Source organism: Chiloscyllium plagiosum, chromosome 17, assembly GCF_004010195.1.
Source record: "Chiloscyllium plagiosum isolate BGI_BamShark_2017 chromosome 17, ASM401019v2, whole genome shotgun sequence".
Lineage (NCBI taxonomy): Eukaryota > Metazoa > Chordata > Chondrichthyes > Orectolobiformes > Hemiscylliidae > Chiloscyllium > Chiloscyllium plagiosum.
In genome coordinates, this window is record NC_057726.1 from 27,134,635 (window position 1) to 27,150,994 (window position 16,360).

At 38.7% G+C, this 16,360-nt stretch overlaps 1 protein-coding gene across 1 annotated transcript in view; it reads left to right on the plus strand.

Moving 5' to 3' along the window:
• Nucleotides 1-16,360, plus strand: part of LOC122558720 (nuclear factor of activated T-cells 5-like) — a 236,777-nt gene that overhangs the window by 114,890 nt on the left and 105,527 nt on the right. The window contains exons 5-7 of the mRNA XM_043707513.1: nt 6,474-6,486; nt 10,370-10,559; nt 13,951-14,141. Of these exons, the coding sequence (XP_043563448.1) occupies nt 6,474-6,486; nt 10,370-10,559; nt 13,951-14,141 (394 nt within the window). The remainder of the gene's footprint in view (nt 1-6,473; nt 6,487-10,369; nt 10,560-13,950; nt 14,142-16,360) is intronic.

Below are 16,360 nucleotides of genomic sequence, written 5' to 3' on the forward strand. Positions count from 1 at the left end.
TTTTTTATCCTGCATCTTTTCAGTTTTGGTTATGTAAGCTTTTCCCTTGTCTACTCATACGGCTGAAAGTTTAGACTTCCTCTGTCTTTTAATAATCTGCAAAACTGTAACAGATAGCTCTTGGTCTGCAAGTTTTGCAAATTACATCCATTCACTGAGGGAACTCAATCCTTTACCTACTTGAAACCATCTTCTTTTCTAGGAGAATATATACTTGCTTCTCAGCCAGTCTCAACTCCTTTGAACTGCCTAAAAGTGCTTGAACTATCTTTCTAAAAGCTTTGCTATATTCTGCTCACATATCTTTTATAATAAGCGCGAGCATTTCCCAAACTACTGATGTTAGGCTAACTGGACTGTAATTGTATTTTTTTCTCTCTCATTTTTTATATCATGGGGCTATGTTTGTCACCTTCCAATCTATAGGAACTTATCCAGACCCTAGAGAATTTTGGAAGATGACCACCAATGGGTCCAATATTTCCAGGGAACTTCCTTTAGTACTCGGGGGTGCAGGTTATCAGGTTTTGGTTATTTGTTAGCCATTAACCCAACTAATTTCTTGAGCACCATTTTCTTTAACCAAAACCAATCAATTCCTCCCTCTACTAGAATCTTGCTTCCCTAATCTTAGAATCCCTACAGTGTAGAAGCAGGCCATTCAGCCCATCAAGTTCATACCGACCCTCAGAAGAGCACCCCACCTATCTCTGTAACCCTGCATTCCCCATGACTGACCCACTTAGCCTGCACATCCGTGGACACTATGTTCAGTTTAGCATGACTAATCTACCTAACCTGCATATCTTTGGACTGTGGGAGGAAACCAGAGCACCTGGAGGAAACCCACGCAGACACTGAGAATGTGCAAACTCCAATAGACAGTTGCCCAAGGGTGGAATTGAGTCCAGCACCCTGGAGCTGTGAGGCAGTTGTGCTAACCACTGAGCAATTGTGACGTAATGCTTTTAAGAAATTATTTTTGTTTTCTTTTGTAAAGACAGAGCCAAAATATATATTCAGTTCATAGAATCATACAGTACAGAAGAGGCTGTTTGGCCTAGCACATCCATACTGCCAAAAACTTCTACCTATATTAGTGCTATTTCCCATACTAGGCCTGTAGCTCTTAATGTTATGACACTTGAAGTGTTCATCCAAATACTTTTTAAAAGGTTATGCGGTTTCTCACCTCACCTAAACTACCCTCCCAAACAGATTCACCAGGATATTGCCTGGAATGGAGCATTTCAAGCAGTGTATTTCAGACACCACCATTTCGAGGTGAAAAAGTGTTTCCTCAAATCCCTTCTAAACGTCCTGACTTTAATTTTAAAATTATTCCCTTTGTTGTTGACCCTTCAACTATTCTATTCATCTTGATCACACGTCTCTCACGTCCCCCCTCATCCTTGTCTGCTGCAAAGGAAACAACTCAAGCTTATCCATCTTCTTCATAATTGAAGTGCTTCATCCCAGGCAACATTCTGGTAAACTTTCTCTGCACCACCTCCAGTGCAGTCAGATTCTTCTTTTTGTATGGTGACCAGAACTGCGCCTAGTTCTTCAGCTGTGACCTAACAAAAGTTCTGTACAGCTCTAATATGACTTCTGTGCTCTTGTAATCTATGCTACGACTGATGAAAGCAAGGGTCTCATAAATCACATTAACCTGACCTGCCACCTTTAAAGATCTGTGGACAAGCACCCCAAGGTCTCTCTGTCACCAATTCCTCTGGTCCTTTGACCTTCCCCGTATCATGCCCATCAATGCCATGCTCTTGTCTTGTTCTCTCTTCCAAAATGCATCATCTCATTCTTTAGGGTTAAATTCCATCTGCGACTGATGGCTCATCTGACCAATCCATTTATGTCTTCCTGTAACCTAACATCATCTTCCTCACTGTCAACCACCTGGCCAATTGTGATGCCATCTGCAAACTTATCATTGCCTCCATGTTCTCATGTACATCATTTATGCATATTACAAACAATAAGGGACCCAGCACTGATCCCTGTGGTACATCACTGCACATGGGCTGCAGTCACACAACAGCCTTCTACTACCACCCTCTGTCTCCTATCACTAAGCCAACTTTGGATCCATGATGCCAAGTTACCCTGGATCCCATGGGCTTTTATCTTCTTTATCAGTTTCTCATGTGGGACCTTGTGAAAAGCCTTGCTGAAATCCATTTATACTACATTAACTGCCCTACCCTGATCTAAATTCTTGGTTACTTCCTTAAAACATTCCACCAGAATTATTAGGCATGACCTCCCTCTGACAAAGCTATGCTAACTATCCCTGATCAAACCTTGCCACTGTAAATAGAAAATAATTTTGTCTTTCACCATTTTCTCCAATAGTTTCCTTGCCGCTGAGGTTAGACCCACCAATCTATAGTTGCCTGGTCTATCTCTACCACTCTTTGGAAATAGAACCATATTAGCTGTCATAAAATCCTCTGGTACCTCCCCTGTGGCCAGAAACCAATTAAACATTTGGGGAGGGGCCACTGTAATTTCGTCCTATCTGCCACAGCAGGCTGAGGTACATATCATTTGGGATTTGTCCACTTTTAATTTTGCCAAAACCTCTGATACCCACTCTTTTCTTACATCAGTTTGCTTAAGAACTTCACAGTACATTTTCTCAAATTTTGTATTTGAGTTCTTCTTCTCCCTAGTAAAGACAGATGTGAAGTAGCCATTTTAACTCTCTCTACCAGTATCCACTGGCTTCACACAAAGATTTACCTCTTGGGCTCTAATAGGCCATACCCTTTCCATAGTTATTCTCTTCCCCTTGATATACTTGTAGAATATCTTGGGATTCTCTCTAATCTTGCCTGCCAGCATTTCTCATGTTCCCTCTTCGCTCTCCTAATTCTTTTTTGCGCCCCCTACCCTCCACACTACTAATCCTTTTAGGACCGTTGTTGTTTTGCTCACTTTAACACGTTTTCCTTTTAATCCAATCCTGAATATTCCTAGACAACCATGGTTCTCTGGGCATGTTGCTCTTACATTTCATGCAAAAGAGAATATGTTAGGCTCGTCTTCACCCAGTAACTTTTTGAATGCTTCCCACAAAGTACAGTAGATTTACCCGCAAGTTTGATCCACAGGAAGGGATTATGCCTGAAACATCAACTCCCCTGCTTCTCGGATGTTGCCTGACTTGCTGCGCTTTTCCAGCGCCACACAATTTGATTCAGTTTCTATTCCCAATCTGTTTTAGCCAGATTGTACCTTATTTTAAAGATAATTTGCCTTATCCCAAACTAAAATCCCCCTTTTTTTTGCAGCCCATCTTTACCTTTTCCAGAACAAACGTGAAACATACGGTGTTGTGGTTGCCATCACCTAAACTGCTGCCTCATTGTCACCTCAAATACTTAGCTAGTTTCATTCCCCAGAATTAGGTCCAGCACTGACCCTTGTCTGACCATCGGCATGAAGGCATGAAAAGGCTTCATGTATACATTTCAAGAAATCTGCCCTCTCTAAACCTTTTATCTATGATTATTCCAATTAATATTGGGGTAGTTGAAATTGCCTATTGTAATCACCCTATTTTTTATTTTTAAATGTATAAGTGAATTGACATTGCTCCTCAATTGCCTGCTGACTGTTTGGGGACTTAGATACTTCTAACGATGCAACTACATCTTTTTATTTCTAGGTTCTACCCACAAAGCTTCATTTGACAAACCTCCTTCCTGCAGAAATTGGCACCCTAATTAATAAATGCGCCACTACCTCCACTTTTCCACCCTCCCCTGTCCTGCCTGAAGATCCTATACCCTGAAACGTTAAGTTGCCAGTCTTCTACCTTCCTCAACCTCATCTGTATGATGGCAACAATTTCGCAGTTCCATGTATCAATCACACCCTTAACTCATCTGTCTTACCTTTAATGTTCCTCACTTTTCAAGTAGAGATCATCCAGCCTCTCATAACGCCCTTGAGGTACAGTATGGCTGAGTTCACTGTGCCTTGCTTACCTTTGAGTTATGTTATGTTGCTACTAAATTCGTGCACGGTGACCCTTGTTCCTGCTGAACAGGTTTGAACTCCCCATAGCACTAGCAAACCATTCCACCAGAATGTTGGTCCCATTCTAGTTCAGATACAGACCATCCCCTTTGTGCTGCTCGGGGTAATCCTGGCATTACAACTTGAGGCCCTACTTCTTAACCTAGCTCTCTGAACTTTTTATGCAAGACGTTATCTGTTATATCTATGACAATGGTACCAATGTGTACAACAACCTCTGTTTATTCACCTTTCAGGATGCCCTGGAGCTGCTCAGTGACCATTATGGAGCCATGTCTGCAGCCTGCGTATTCCCTTAACTAATGAATCCCCTGTCACTGATTTCTGCTTTCATCTTCCTCCCCCTCCTGTACAGTCAAGCCATTTTGGTGCCAGAAGCCTGGCTCAATGCAATCCCTGAAGTGAGCAGCACCCTCCTCAGCTTCCAGAATGGAAAACCATTGTGTGAGCTGGATCCCAGGGGACTCCTTCACTAACTGCCTGCTTCTCCTCAACTGTCTGGTGGTCATCATTTTCTTCTTTTCTTCAATCTGTTCAACTGCAGTGTGACCATCTTTCTAAACTTGTTATCCATATGTTTTTCAGCTTTGTGGGTTTATTACACTGTCTGAAACACAGAGATCACATATGTGTGATTGGGAGCACATCCTGCCCATGTAGTCATTTAAGACACTAGTGGGTCCATGACTCCCATAAGTGACAAGAACACATTCCACTTGGCTGTCCGTATCTGCCACGATATAAACTTGCTTTGCCAATTTTCCTCCTATTTCTTTGTTCTCCATTATAATTTCCCCCATCTTTGCCTGTTAAGGGACCAATATTCATCTTTGCTAATCTTTTCCTCCACATATTTATAGACGTTTTTACAGTCAATTTTTATTGCCCCTGCAAGTTTACTCTTATACTCTTATTATCCTTCTCTTGATCTATATTTCTGTCCTCTCTTGCTGAATCCAAACTGCTGACAGTCATCATGTTTGCGACCTTTTCTGGCAATTTTGTATGCCTCTGATTCTAATCTTAGCACTGACTTATTTTGTAAACCAAGGTTGAGTCAACTTTCCTGTTTCATTCCTATTTGCTGCAAGAATGCACTGTTGTAAATCATGCAAACAATTCCTTAAATATTAGCTACCTTTTACTAAGGTTCCTCAATCTATCATTGCCAACTCCCTCTTCATACCCTTGTAGACCCCTTTTAATTTAGATTCAGGATCCCAGTTTCAGATTCATCACTCCCTATTTTAATGAGCAATTCTACAGTTTTATGGTTGCTCTTCCTCAATGGATCCCACACAACAAGATTATTAAGTAATCTTTTCTCATTCCACAGTTCCCTGTTTGGGATAGCCTGCTCTCCATTCAGTTCCTTAAAATATTGATCTAAAAATTCACATTTACACAACCAGGAAATCTTCCTGCACACGATTATTGCTAGTTCAGTTTGGCCAATCTGTATTTATATTGCCATCCATGATTACGCTGTTAGGCATGCTTTCCTGATCTCCTGTTTAATGCTTTCCCATTTATCTCCATACTGTTTGGATGGGGTTGTCTATAGGCCCCTAGCATTTTCTGCCCCTTGGTGTTTCTAATTTCCGTCCATACAGATTGTGCATTGGGTTTTCAAGCCAATATTCTTCCTCACTATCAATCTGCAGCCATATCGCTGAAGATTGCACTGTTTCATAACTGTGTATATATGTTTACACTGTTGGATTTGTCTACCTTATTGTAAATGATCTTGCATTAGGACACACGAGCCATTAGAAAGAAAATAATTAAATTGAAATTAGGGGAAAGCAAACGAATCCTTGTTCAAATTGTTAATGTGCAATCCATGAGGATTTCTGTGCTGAGTTTACAATTTGACTGAAATGAAAAAAATTATTTTAGCAGCATTTCATGTAATGGTAGGATTTGCATGGATCAATTATGTTGAAATCCAAAGTATAATCTCAGGATGAAAATGAATACAAGTCTGAAAAGTGCCAGGTGTATGGGGAATAGAAATCATTTGTGAAAAATTTGTGTACTTTGGGTATATCTATGATGAGAAAGTTCATTACAATGAGACCTTTAATAAAATCACTGCAACATTTTGATATAAATATTCTACTTTTTAAAAAAGCTTTAACATATATGCTTTTGTCTATCATAAAGATTTTTAAGTATTGTTGGAATCTGTTTACCATCTTCCAATTAATCCAATTTTCAACAAACTTTTATTTAAATACAAGTTGCCATTGCTTTAAATGGATTTGGCAGAACCCTCACACTTTGAATCCAGTTTCTAAGTGGTGACCATGGCAATAGTAGTGAGGGATCGGATCAGGAAAAAACAACCAATGTAAACATAGATTTGACAGCCTAAAATGATGATTCAAGCTCTCTTTATAACTTGACAGGTGGACCAAAAAGGTTGGAATCAACAGAGATGGCATTTACAATTTAGAAAAGTAGGGAGTTGGCACTTGCAGTGTTATTTTAGTTTCACTATAGCTATGTGACAGCTGTTGCTTTAAATTTATTAGTATGGATAGAGCTGATTACCATTTGTTAAACAGCAGTAACTAATAACTACAGTTTCAAATGTGATCCATAATTTAAATTTAGCTTCTTTATTCTTAAATAATAGTTTAAAGCTTGACCTTGAACAGATGCCTGGGAGATAATGAAGAGAAAAGTAATTTTGGAGAAGAGATACCCATATTTTCCTATTGCCATGCATTAAATGTGTTTGGCACTTGTGTTTGCTTAATTTCGTTTGACGAATTTCTATTGTTTCAAAGTATGACTTCGTTTTTTTTAATATTGTAGTTTTGTGACTTTAAGTCTATAAAACTTGTTCTATTTCTCTCACCATTAAGAAAAAATAATTGCTTAGAGAATCACCAGCTCAACAAGCATGTGGACAATATCACTTCCTGCCTTCTCGTGAGCTCGGCTGTCCACTTGATATAAGACTTTCACTGGAGTTAAAAAATGACCAGAGCAGAACTTGTAAAATTTCTAAAGGTGTCTTCTGTGTTATAGTCTTCTAATTCATCCCAGAGTCTTGGCTTTGTGTGCAATTTCTTGTAACAGTCAATGAAATTAACACAAAGGATAGAACTTCCAAGAACAATTGGGGTGTGAAACAAGCCAGCCTTTACAGATCTTTTCTGACTGCATTTGCCAAAAAAACAGTGATGTTAATTGGGTGACCATCCTGCCATTACCTGTTTCGTGCTCTTCTTAAAGTTGGTACTTCTGCTCAATGCCACAAGGTCTCAAATCAAATATTGAAGTAATGTTTCAGTCTAAATCACATAATTCAATTGCAGGGACACTGATACTGGAAGGGAGTGGGTAAGGAGAGTGGTTTATTAAAAGTAAAAGAAAACCATTAAGTTAGTATGTTACATAAATATTCCTGTCACAAATCTGTTTCAAGGATGTAAGATCTTTGATTTACAACAGTGTTATTAAACTGTTTGAACTTTGTTATCTAATATTATATTGTCTGCACACGAAACATTCCATATTCATTCATTTTCACAATATTTTCCATTGTAGAAAATTAAGCTGATTTTAACTGACTTGACTGACTATATTAAATAGTAATTTTAGTAATCTTTAAGTTGGCCATTACCTAATTCGTGCTGCCAGCATGATTTTATCTTAAAACCATGTATGTAGTTGCAAATAGAAATGGTTCTGAATATGAAATAAAGTAAAAATTCCCAGCTGATTTTTGTGCTTTGTAAGTAGCTATGAATTTGAATTCATTTATATTGTGTTCATACTGAAATGGTCATCCTAAATTGTTAATGAAATCTGATTTATATGATTCCAGTATGGCCATTTTTGAACAAGTGACATTTATAATATATGATCATTTCTGTTGTGAAATTAACAAACCTGTCCAGATGCACAATATTTTAAAAAAAAATCTCTATTATATAAAATCATGTTGTATTTGGTTATATAAATAAGATTGCAAGAAAAATAAATGCTGCCAACCCTTTTTTGTTTGATGTCACCTTCCCAATCTTGGCTGTGCTTTAAAAATAGGTATGGAGTCAAGTTGAGGGACTGTTCACTAAGATAAATTGAAGAATGAGACATTATTATCTTTCTGATGTTTGATACCAAACTGAAACCTGGCTTGATAGTTTTATTTAGTTTGGTTTAACTAGGTGGCTTTTCGCTGCAACCCAACATATAATGTTGCAGATTCAGGTTTGACAATGAAACTAGTTTACTATGCAAAAGAACTACAGATAAAATAGAGTAAACCAAACTATTTTCATATAACACAAGTTTAAATCTCTTGAAACACCTGCAAAATACCTCCCATTAATTCCAACAACTCTCCTTTATGGGACTGGAGAGAATTTCCTTTTATTTCACGTCAAATCACCCTTTAGTTTTTAATTAAACAGTTCTGCTCTGGACATTATTAAACCTGGCTCCTTTAAATTGAGTTGAGAGTGCTGGAAAAGTACAGTAGGTCAGGCAGCATCAGAGGAGCAAGAGAATCAATGTTTTGGGCATAAGCCCTTCATCAGGAATGAGGCTTGTGGAACGGGGCCGAGAGATAAATGGGGGGGGGGGGGTGGGGTTGGTGGAGGTAGTTGGGAAAGCGATGGGTGGATGAATGTGAAGGAGAAGATGATAGGTCAGATTCTTGCGGATTGTTTCAGAGAATGTCTCTGGGACACCTGCACCCACCAAACTCACCGCCCTGTGGCTGAACGCTTCAACACCCCCTCCCATTCCGTCAAGGACTTGCAGGTCCTGGGCCTCCTTCACCACCAAACTGTTACCATCCAATGCCTGGAGGAGGGACGCCTTATATTCTGCCTTGGGACGCCTTATATTCTGCCTTGGGACCCTGCAACCACAGGGGATAAATGTGGATTTCAACAGCTTCCTCATTTCCCCTCCTCCCACATTATCCCAGTCCCAAGCCTCCAACACGGCACCTCCCTCCAGACTTGTACATCACTGCCTCCTCTGATCTATCATCTTCTCTTTCATGCACAAGTGCTTTCCCAGCTACCTCCCCCCAATCCCACACCCCTCATTTATCTCTCAACCCCGACCCACAAGCCTCATTCCTGATGAAGGCCTTATGCCCAAAAAGTCGATTCTCCTGCTCCTTGGATGTTGCCTGACCTGCTGTGCTTTTCGCCCACCACACTCTTGACTCTGATCTCCAGCATCTGCAGTGCTCACTTTCTCCTTTAAATTGAGATAATCTCAATAGTCCTGAAACAACATCCCATTTTCAGGAGCAACTGTTTACACATCTATCAACAGCCCAGCCTTCTAATAGCACCCCAATCTGAAATTAAAAAGTTCTTTTCTTCCCCCACCCCCCCAAAGCTGTGTGTCCTGCCCTCAAGCCCTAAAGAAAATTCTACGATCTTCTATCTGAAAGCTGACTGGATTCCATTGTTCACTCAAACTATCCCAATGTAAACAAATTCTCATTAGCATTCTTGAACTAACTTTCTCTGCTTTCAAAAAGGAAATCACCATTGGTATAAAAATATGTACAAGTTAATCAGAACAGAAAATCTATACGCCACAAGTTCAAAATGTAAAATCTAAACAAAATGATATTTAAGATATATATAAATCGCAACATCCTGATGTATTTTTAATTTTTCTGGTGAATTGATCAAAGGGGAATTGGAAGAGTTCAAAGAGATGATTGTCTGATGCAAGTGGGAGGCAAGTCTGGTGCAAGTGGGAATCAAGGTTAGAACAAAAATAAACTTTATTTAGTTTTAATTTGCTAAGCTTGATTTCTTTTTGGAACGTGCACACACAATAACAGGATAGACCCAGGGCAGTTAAGTTTCTAAAATGCAGATGAGGAAATGAAATGTTCTCAGGCCTCTTTTTCATTTGAAATTTCATGATGTCTGGAACAAGCTCTGACCCATTGCATTCCTTTCAGCATCCAGATTTAATCATCAGTTTACTGAAGTGATATTCAATATCCCACTAGTATCTAAAATCTGTTCTGAATTCTATTTGATCATTTAATTTTAGGTAAATCATTCCGTATTTAAATATAATTGAAAATTTAAATGGAATAATTTATGATTGAATATTTTATGCTTTCTTTCCTGGAAGGACAACATAACAGAAATTAGGTGAAATTGTTGAGGAAAATGAAAGATTATTTCATGAAAGATGCAAACAACTATTTAGATGAAAGTGCAATAGTGATGAAGTATGGTGACAGATCTTTTGATTTTCAGTCACTAAAGTAACTTTAGTGATAAATGTTTTTAATGCTTCACAGAATAACAGAGCCACAGAAAACTTCTTTAAAGAAGGGTCCAGCGCTAACTGGTCATTATCCTGGTAAAAGTGAGGGCAAAGAACTCAAAGTACTTGTTCAACCTGAGACACAACACCGGGCACGATACTTGACAGAGGGTAGCCGTGGTTCTGTGAAAGATCGGACGCAACAAGGTTTTCCAACTGTAAAGGTAATGCATCCTCTATTTTTGAAAATAAATGACCAAAAGCTCAACATAATCTTTTGTCATGAATTGTAAACAAAAGATATAATTTTAGAATTTGAAGTAGGCTACTTGAAAACAAATTTAGAAAAATATTTAATATATAAAATGGACTGGGAGAAAGCCATAAACAGATTTTGAGTGTTTAGAAGAAAAATAAATATTGTCATCTAAGACCACTTAAATTATGACATGCTTACTAACTGTCTGCTCAACACCAATTATTTATGAATGCATGTGCGCAATATTAACCTGATTTTTAAAAATTTTAATATAAGAATTCTAACTTTAACACTTTTCTTATCTGATATAATCTTTTTCTCATTATTATGTATTTGTTATGTGTTTGCCACTCTTTGTTTAAATGTATTTATGAAATATCTGAGCTAGTGCACAAGCTCTTGGATATTAGCAAGTGTAACCTTAAGTTAACGGAGGAACAAAGGGAATGCAAATTGCTATGACTTGTGCTGCCTCCCATACTTTCCACAAGAGTTCAGGTTTATAGGTAACATAAAATTGGGACGTTCAATATATTTTGTGCACAGGAGAAAGAAGATGCCTTCAGACGTTCTATTGAAAATAGAGTTCTATCGAGGAAAGTTTTGCTCATTTGGATGACAGAAAGACAAACAGGAAATGTTTCCTTAATACTCAGACTAAGAGCACTGTAAGAGTACAAAGATTTGTGTTCTTGTACACAAATCAGTAAAATCTAGTGTGCAGATGTCTGAAGTAATCATAAATATTAAAGCTGATCTTTGTCTCAAGGAGTGAGAATTTAAATTTGCGGAACTGATGCTTCGGTTGCACAAGACCCCATCTGGAACACTGTTGAGATGAGGCTCCAAATCTGAGGGAAAAATAAAGATACAACAGATGTTCATCAAAGCTTGAAGAGATAAATTATGAGATTGATTTGAATTCTTTGAGTATAAATGATTGAAAGTTCCTCCAATCAAGATATTTAGACTAACAAATAAATTTGAGTAAAATTAGAGCTGAGTCAATAAAATGAGGGTGTATTTTTTCACTTGGAGGGATGGAAATATGAAGCATTCTCCCAAAAGGCTGTGGATGCCTGAGCCTGTTGAAATTTTCAAGATTGAGTTTGTTTTTTTTCCATTGGGAAAAGGTATGCAGGGATTTGGAGAATCAATGTGTAAGTTTAGATGATGTACAGATCTGTCATGATGTAACTAATGATGAAACTGGCTTGATGGTGGAAATATTTTCTCTTACTCTTAAATATGCACTTACTTGCTCAATACAAGTATCAACTTCTGTCAGCAAAAGCATGCTAATCATAAATCGCATTTTAACCTTAAGTATACATTATCCAGGTATTAAGGTACACAATTGATGAGAAGTTTGTGCTTGGTATACACACTGAAAACAGTATAGTTTATCCCACAATACTCCTATCATACAAATTTGGCAAAATATAACATGCTGACAGATTATATGGCTTAGACTACTCAGCACTTGTAGTGCTTAGTAAGTAACAGAAGTAATAAAGCAAAGTGGATCGCGTAGCAGTTTAAATACAAAAGTGGACTAACTGATTCTTCACACCTTGATAAAGGTTCTGATGTTTCTTGCACATTGTAAAACTTGTTGAGCAACATTGATAGCCTGGCCACAAAAAAAGTAATAATGCCTGAAATGTCTGGCTTGATGTAAAATTTTACAAGTAGCTTTTATTTTAAACTAATAAAGCTTATTCTGGTATGTTGTCAGAATAATTAGATTTGGGCTGATAACATACTTGCACCACACAAATGCTGGACCATCTCCAACAAGAGAATGTATCATATGCTGTTCTCATTCAGTGGCACTGCCATTGCTGAATTTCCTCATCAACATTTTGGCTGTCATCACTGATCAGAAACTCAACTGAGTAAGCCACTTAAATGCTGTTACTATAGAACAAATCAGAGGCTGCTTGCTCTTTAACTACTGACTCACCTTCTTTCCCCACAAAAGCCTCTTCACCACAACGAAGCCATGGACCAGAAATGTGTTAGAACACGATCCAATTGCTTGGATAAGTAAGGCTGCAAGAACATCAACAGTATCTGGACCAAAGCAGTCTGTTTGATTGTTATCCTACCCACAAGCCTAAACATCCATTGCCTCTACCATGTGTTAACATGCAAAATGCACTGCACCATAACCATTTTTCCAAACCTCTTACCTCTCCCTCCCTTATTTGGCAAAATTGAATCTATATAATATAATACTCAGTTTTTGTTTATTTGTTTTCCTGTTCTAAGAGATTATTTATTTTCTAAGAGAAAGCTATAAATGAAACTGGTGCTATACCATCCTTTGCAATGTGTTTCAGATATTAACAACTTGAAGCACAAATATTTTCCCCTCATGCTACATTGTGTTCTTTTGTCAGTGATATTAAATTTGTCTCCTTTGGTAACTTACCATTCTGTCACCAAAAATAATTTCTTCTCAGTTGCTTTATAAATTCTTCATGATTTTTAACATCTCAGTCACATTTCTCTTTAAGATCTTAACTTCCTTTGCTGTTAGGAGAGTAACATCAGTTTTTCTTGTCTATCATTGCATATGCCAATTTATCCCTGGCAATATCTTAATAAATCATCTTGATGTGTGGGAACCAGAATTATTCAAGATATTACAGCTTTTGTTCTCTTAGACCTTAGTTTATAAAGCCAAGCGTTCCTTTGCCTTCTGAATAGCTCTGTTCTCCCCCTAGACTTCTGTACATACATCCCAGGTCTTCCCCCTTCCTGCATCCTCTTAAAACTTGTGCTAGTTAATTTGAAAGCAAATAGTATACATGTTGGAAATACCAAGTGTTGGAGAACACTCTGGCAGCAATATGACACTACTTTGAAACCATTTATTTTATATTATCCCTCCTCATTCTTCCAGTCAAAATAAATCACTTCATGCGTTGCTACCTTAAACGGAGTCTGCAATGTATCCAGCCATTTCAATTTTTCTGTGTCCTTTACTTTATGTTCAAGTTCCATATCAGCCACAGACATTACAATTATGTGTTGGGCAGAAATTTATATCATTAATATATCTCAAAAAATATATATCTTGGGCTAATTGTGTAACTTAAGATTGAATGAATACATTGGGTGGGTGGATGGGGGTGTTCGTGTGTGTTGAGGGGTAGGGGTGTCGGGGGCACTCACTCATATTTGAACTGTCTAAATTTGATCTTCTCTTTCACCAAATGGCTATCAAAAACTTAACATTTTGTACTTGCCTAAATACTTAATTATTATTTGTTAAAATTCTACTTTTGAAGCTTTGCTTGTGTCATTCAAAGGTTTTAAGTAATAAGCTTCCTTCTTTTTCCTTATAGTTGGAAGGTTATAATGAACCAGTAACCTTACAAATTTTTGTTGGGAATGACTCTGGTCGAGTCAAACCTCATGGTTTTTATCAAGCTTGCAGAGTCACTGGACGAAATACCACTCCTTGCAAGGAGGTGGATATTGAAGGAACAACTGTGATTGAGGTCAGCCTGGACCCTGGAAACAACATGACACTAGCGTAAGTATTTATTGAGATTTCTTGCTATTAGTCATAGATCACTGATAATAGATGGAACATTTGCAAGGTTTTTGTTTTTGTTACTGTTATTCACTTGTGAGACGGGCATCACTGGCTGGCCAGCATCTATTGCCCATTCTTGGAGAAGGTGGTGAGCTGCCTTCTTGAACCACATGCTTTAGGTTGATCCACAATGCCCTTAGGGAGGGAATTCTAGGGTATTGACTTAGCAACAGTGAAGGAAGAACGATATATTTCCACGTCAGGATGTTGAGTGGCTTGGAGGGGAACTTGCAGGTAGTGGTCTTCCTGTTGTATATGCTGCTCTTGCCCTTTTAGATGGAAAAGCCATGCATTTGTAACGTGCTTTAAGGACCTTTTTTTGTGAATTTCTGTCGTGGATCTTGTAGATGGTACACAGTGCTGCTATTGTATGGGATTTAAATTCTTTATCCCTAATATCTTAGTTGGTAAAATGTTAAATGTGGAATTGAAACATCCCTTTTCCCAATGATTCAAGTTCACTATCTGATTTGTTGAGAACTAATTGCCATCTGTCCTAGCACTGCAGATCAATAATCTCCCCACAGTGTTGAGAGAAAATGTTATCCAGAATTGTGGCTGGTAGCAAGGTTGGATGGGTTATAATTGTACTTAATCTTAGTGTTAAGTAGCTACTGGCATTTAATATCCAGATGCATATATAAACAATGATCACTTGATATATCACAATGATAGAAACAATGGATCGGTTGGAGAGACGGATAGAAGCGATGAGGAATGAGCAACAGTATGTGATGGATGGCAGTTAAGGAAGGGGAGAAAGTCTCAGATACAGTCACATAGATGGGTTAGCTCCAGGAAGGGTAAGAGGTCGGCACCTACGGCAGGAGTCTTTTGTGGATGTACCCATTTCAAACAAGTATGCTGTTTTGGGAAATGTAGGGGATGGTGGATTCTCAGGGGAACGTAGCACGAACAGCCAAGTTTCTGGTATTGACACTGGCTGGAATGCAACGAGGGGTATATCGGCTTCCAAGAGATCAATTGTGTTTGGGGATTCTGTAGTCAGAGGTACAGACAGACGTTTCTGTGGCCCGCAGAGAAAAAGCAGAATGGTGTGTTGTTTCCTTGGTGCCAGGATCAAGGATGTCTCAGAGAGGGTGCAGAATGTTCTCACAGGGGAGAGGGGCCAGCAGGAGGTCATTGTCCACATTGGAACCAACTACATTGGAAGGGAAAAGGTTGAGACACTGAAGAGAGATTACAGAGAGTTCGGCAGAAATTTAAAAAGGAGGTCCTCAAGGGTAGTAATATCTGGATTACTCCCAGTGCTACGAGCTAGTGAGGGCAGGAATAGGAGGATAGAGCAGATGAATGCATGGCTGAGGATTCACATTTTTGGATCATTGGAATCACTTTTGGGGTAGAAGGACGGATTGCACCTAAATTGTAAGGGGACTAATATACTGGCAGGGAAATTTGCTAGAACTGCTTGGGAGGATTTAAACTAGTAAGGTGGGGGGGACCCAGGGAGAGTGTGAGGAAAGAGATTGATCAGAGACGGATACAGCTGAGAACAGAAGTGAGTCAAACAGTCAGGGCAGGTAGGACTAGTAAATTAAACTGCATTTATTTCAATGCAAGGGACCTAACAGGGAAGGCAGATGAACTCCGGGCATGGTTAGGAACATGGGACTGGGATATTATAGCAATTATGGAAACATTGGCTCAGGGATGGGCAGGACTGGCAGCTTAATGTTCCAGGATAGAAAGAGAGGAGGGGGAGCGGCCTTTTTGATAAGGGATAGCATTACAGTTGTGCTGAGGGAGGATATTCCCGGAAATATATCCAGTCAAGTTATTTGAGTGGAACTGAGAAATAAAGGGATGATCACCTCATTGGGATTGTATTATAGACCCCCTAATAGTCAGAGGGAAATTGAGAAACAAACTTGTAAGGAGATCTCTGCTATCTGGAAGAATAATAGGGTAGTTATGGTAGGGGATTTTAACTTTCCAAACATCGACTGGGACTGCCATAGTGTTAAGGGTTTAGATGGAGAGGAATTTAAGTGTGTACAAGACAATTTTCTGATTCAGTATGTGGATGTACCTATGAGAGAACGTGCAAAACTTGACCTACTCTTGGGAAATAAGGCAGGGCAGATGACTGAGGTGTCAGTGGGGGAGCACTTTGGGGCCAGCGACCATAATTC